A 5,228-nucleotide genomic window follows, 5' to 3' on the forward strand; every position below is an offset into this window, starting at 1 on the left:
AATTATCGCATCCAACTTAATTGGACCCTTGGTTTCATATTGGTGATATGTGTTTTACATAAATTTAAATCTTCATTTGTCTTCTACTTAAACTTATTGAACATAATCTTTCTTTCATTATCGACTGATGGCGAATGGTACTTGATCTTAACCACATATTTATTGTTGGTATGGTGCACATGATTATCCAGTTTGGATTTCATAACAGTAAGAGGGGTGTCCTCTGTGAGCCTAAAATCACACAAGTACATTAGCATATAGTGTAAAATGCTAAACTAATCCTGGGCCAAAAATAGTAAGATGCTCTAAAATTCCTAGATCAAATGGATACCTGTGATGGTAACAAGAGATCTGGACCTTCACTAAAGTTGCACTAGTCTCGTTGGGAAAGAGACTATGTTTTGATCTCATTTCTTTCTCTTCAGTGTTTGAGTGCAGCCTAGTCAGTAATTGCTACAATTATTTTCACACACAAATGCCCATTTTACCTCTTAGTTGTTCAAACTGAACTGTATCTAAAGCCATCTAAAGATATTAACAAGCTGATTTTCCGTTGTCACATGCTCAAGAGATATGACTTTGTCTTCTACAAGATCTCGAATAAAATGATGTCTGATGTCGATGTGCTTAGTCCTACCATAATGTCATAACATCTTGTGTGACATTGTATTCAAACAGCATTTGCTTCGTCCACACAAGTCGTAAATAGTTGCTACGTGATGCTATATACTTAGCTTTAGCAGTGGAAAGAGATACACAATTCTACTTCTTGTTGAACAATGAGATCAGATTGTTGCCCCAAAAGAAACACCCTTCAGATCTACTCTTCCTATCATCAACACTTCTAGCCCAATCAGCATCCCAATAACACAATAGCATAGAGTTTGATTTATGTGAATATGGTATACCATGGTCACATGTACCATTCACATACTTCAAATTCCTTTTGACCTGATTGAAATGACTAACTTTGAGTTCTGCTTGATATCTAGCACATACTCCAACAATAAAAGTAATATCTGGTCTGCTAGTTGTAAGGTAATGAAGGCTACCAATCATGCTTCTATACAAGCTTTGATCAATGATAACCCCTTTTTCATCATTGAATAACTTCAAATGTGTAGGAGCAGAAGTTCTTTTATAACTAGTGTTCTCTAACCCAAATTTCTTCACAATATTCTTTGCATATTTGCTTTGGCAAAGAAAAATAGAGTCTTCCATCTGCTTGATTTGTAACCCAAGAAAGTAGGTTAATTCACCCACCAAACTCATCTCAATCTCATATTGCATTTGCTTGACAAAAAGTTGGACCATCTCATCCGACATCCCACCAAAGACAATGCCATCCACATAGATCTGAGCTACCATAAGTTTTCCATCCTTTTCTTTGACATGGAGTGTTTTATTAATTCCACCCTTTTTATACCCATGATGGACAAGAAACACAGTCAACCTTTCATACCAAGCTCTTGGAGCTAGTTTTAGGTTATATAAGGCAAACACATGATCTGGAAAGGCGGGATCATTGAACCCTTTTAATTGTTCATCATACACTTCTTCATTTAGATAGCCATTTAGGAAGGCACTATTTACATCCATTTAGAACAATTTGAACTTTAAAATACATGCCACTCAGAGTAGTAACCTGGTAGATTCTAGGCGAGCCATAGGAGAAAATGTTTCATCAAAGTCCACTCCCTTAATTTGAGTGTATCCTTGAGCAACAAGTCTCGCTTTGTTTCTTAACAACACCTTGTTCATCTGACTTGTTCTTGTACATCCATTTTGTCCTAATAACATTTGTCCCTTCAGGTTTTGGTACTAAGTCCCAAACATCATTCCTCTTGAACTATTCAAGTTCCTCTTGCATAGGATTAATCTAGAAACTCATTAGTTAAGGCTTCCTTGACATTCATTGGTTCAAAGTTTGAAACAAAGTAAGATTTTGACACAACTTCTCTTGATCTGGTGGTTAACCATTTATTCAAATTTCCTATGTCAAGCTCTTTAGGATGATATTTCTGAATCCTGATAGAGGGTTCTTTATCAACTATCTCAGAGTCTTCGAGTTTCGCATTTGCACTTGAGTCACCAACATTAAGATCTAGAGGAACGAATGTTTCAACATTATCCATAGGAGCAGGTGTTTTAGCATTATATATAGGAGCAGATCTCACAATTGACTCAATTAAAAGTCAAAGAATATAAGGGGCATGACATGCTTTGTCCAATCAATCTGGGGCAATCAGGTCAAGATTCAAAGAATCTCTCAGGAGCATCGAACAATCAGGGGCATTTTCCTAAGTCTATGAGTACTAGGGGCATCACCCATAGTATATATCCCAGAAATTCCTCACAAGGCGAATCTCTCCAGAGTCCCTACTAGTTGGGGCAAAGTTATGGAAGGCATGTTTGACACTTCGACCAACACGCATTGGCGTGTCCGAATAAACACAAGCCCAGGAATGGCAGTTACTATAATCAATGGGGACAATGTTCAAGGCATCCACGCCTTCCCACGGTGCCGGTTTCACAGGATCATATCCCCACAAATTAGTCCTCAAGAAGCTATCTTCGAATAATCTCTTCTCTAAATCCACCATCTCCATAAAGGTTGGCACTCACAGTTGAGCTGGGTCAGATTGAACATCGGAGATTCTATTCATCTCTCTTATCTCTGGTCAGAGTACGTCAAGATCGATCTTTCAAATTACTTCCTTCCCCAAGCAGAAGTTAAAGATCTCCAACTAAATATCTTCGAGCATGAAGCGAGAGTTCCTAGACTTGCACTCCGTATTCTCTGCAACAATCAGGGAGTTATTTTCTCTGCCAGACGCTACTATGATCTGCCGTCGTCATTAACGACATTTTGCATTCATACATCATATACTTCATGGCATATGCATAACACTCTCATCCATTTCAAAAAACATACAATATATACATAATCTACAAGATTCTCATTTATTTTGAGAATTTCCTTACACAATACATCACATGCATCATGACATTGCATAAAGATTAACTCACTTTTTTTTCAGGATACTGGTACAAGCAAATAAACAATACCTCCAATTTTCAAAGATCTAATTCAATTACTACGAATGGTGCTGACATGATCAACATTCCAAGATCTAATTCGGTTACTACGAACGGTGCTGACACGATCAACATTCAAAGATCTAATTAAGTTACTACGAACGGTGCTGACACGATTAACATTCAAGGATCTAATTCTATCATCACGAACGGTGAAGACACGATCATCTTTCCAAGATCTAAATCAGTTACTATGAACGGTGCTGACACGGTCAACATTCAAAGATCTAATTCTATCATCACGAACGGTGTAGACACGATCATCCTTCCAAGATCTAATTCAGTTACTACGAACGGTGCTGACACAATCAATATTCAAAGATTGAATTCAGTTACGACGAACGGTGCTGACACGATCAACATTCAAAGATCTAATTCTATCATCACGAACGGTGTAGACACGATCGTCCTTCAAAGATCTAATTCAAATACTACGAGCGGTGCTGGCACGATCAACATTCAAAGATCTAATTCACTTACTACGAACGGTGCTGACACGATCAACATTCAAAGATCTAATTCTATCATCACGAACGGTGTAGACTCGATCATCCTTCAAAGATCTAATTCAGTTACTACGAACGGTGCTGACACGATCAACATTCAAAGATCTAATTTTATTATCACGAACGTCCTTCAAAAATCTAATTAAGTTACTACGAAAGGTGCTGACACGATCAATCTTCAAAGAAAGAGGCAGATACAATCTATGTGAAGATTCAGTCTGACTCTCATCAATACATCAGATACAGTCTAGTATATGACTCATTCTGGCCTTCATATTATCAAAACCAGATGGCATCTTTGAGCCCATCTCAGACAATCTTTCTGTCAACATTTAGACGACATCTTTAAGCCCGTCTCTGACAGTACTTCACCAACACCTGGATGGCACTTTAAGCCCATCTCAGATAACTTTCTGTTAAAGTCTGGATGGCATCTTTAAGCCTATCTCCGACTTTACTTTTCCTGGATGGCATATTTAAGCCCATCTCCGAAAAAGTCCCTACATCAGCAAGGGCAAATTTATTGGTATTCTAGTGTTCAATCCTCTCCCACCTTCAGATTCCGATAGGCACACAAACCAATCTACATCCTCAGGTTTAAGAAGATTGAACAGGGGCAGCTGTCATACCCCAAAATTTTCCCATCATATTTCAAGATATTTTGATCCACCTGACTTTCAAATGCTCAAGCATTGAGGAATAAGCACACTTACCTGTCTCCTAAGCAACAAGCTTTCAATTAGGGTTTTACTTCTCTAAAGGTGAAATCAACTTCTAATGCCTCAAGTGGACTCTATGGCCTCTTATATGCCTCAAAGAATCCCCATGCCAAGTTTAAGGCCTTGGATCACAAGATTGCCCAATCAACTGCTCAAATGGCCAACAGTCGACCAATTTAACCTAAAAGTCAATTAAGGTCAAATTACAGTCAAAACTCCTTATTTTTGGTCAACATTAACATTTTTAAGTAAAATTCATCATTTGATCAAGGTTTGATCATGATTCATGAAGGAAAGCTCATAAATCATCCAAACTTAAAATTACTAAATTAGGGTTTCTAGGAGAAAGTCAACCAAAATTTGACTGATCATATCTCTCTCATGCTTTATCATAAATTTCCCAACCAAAGCTCATTTTTAAGGAAATTGAATTCTCTACAACTTTGTCTCTCTAAAGCCAAGGCCATAAATGCACCATTTGAGAGATATGACACAAAACATTACATGTCCTTCTAGAAGTGCACAAAAAGCTGTTTTTTATCGGGACAATTATCATCATGATAAAATCTCCAAATGAAAAATATGTTCCAAAGTGGCTTGTATAGGACATCTTGGGCTTTCCAAAAAGTCCTATAACACTTCCATACCATAAAACTTGAAAGAGATATGCGTTGATAAAGTTGGTCAATTTTCAAGAGGTCCATGAGAGTCAATGTGAATAAGTTTGCATTTTTTGACTAATGGGCCTATGTTTTGGAATTTGAACGTGATCACAAACTTACATAAGGCCCATGTTTCCACTCCATCATTTTTATTCCATTTATTTTGGATTTTATTCATTGAAATTCAAAGTAAATCTAATAAAATGATGGAAAATATCAAAGGAATGATTGGAATCACTTTT

At 37.2% G+C, this 5,228-nt stretch overlaps 1 protein-coding gene across 1 annotated transcript; it reads right to left on the reverse strand.

The window, feature by feature from the left end:
* Positions 1 to 762: 762 nt before the first annotated feature.
* LOC131662057 (uncharacterized mitochondrial protein AtMg00810-like) lies at positions 763 to 1,599 on the reverse strand. The gene has a single exon (XM_058931738.1). The coding sequence runs from the start codon at positions 1,597 to 1,599 to the stop codon at positions 763 to 765; it is 837 nt and encodes a 278-aa protein (XP_058787721.1).
* Positions 1,600 to 5,228: the final 3,629 nt, after the last annotated feature.

Source organism: Vicia villosa, linkage group LG1 (assembly GCF_029867415.1).
Source record: "Vicia villosa cultivar HV-30 ecotype Madison, WI linkage group LG1, Vvil1.0, whole genome shotgun sequence".
NCBI classification, from domain to species: Eukaryota; Viridiplantae; Streptophyta; class Magnoliopsida; order Fabales; family Fabaceae; genus Vicia; species Vicia villosa.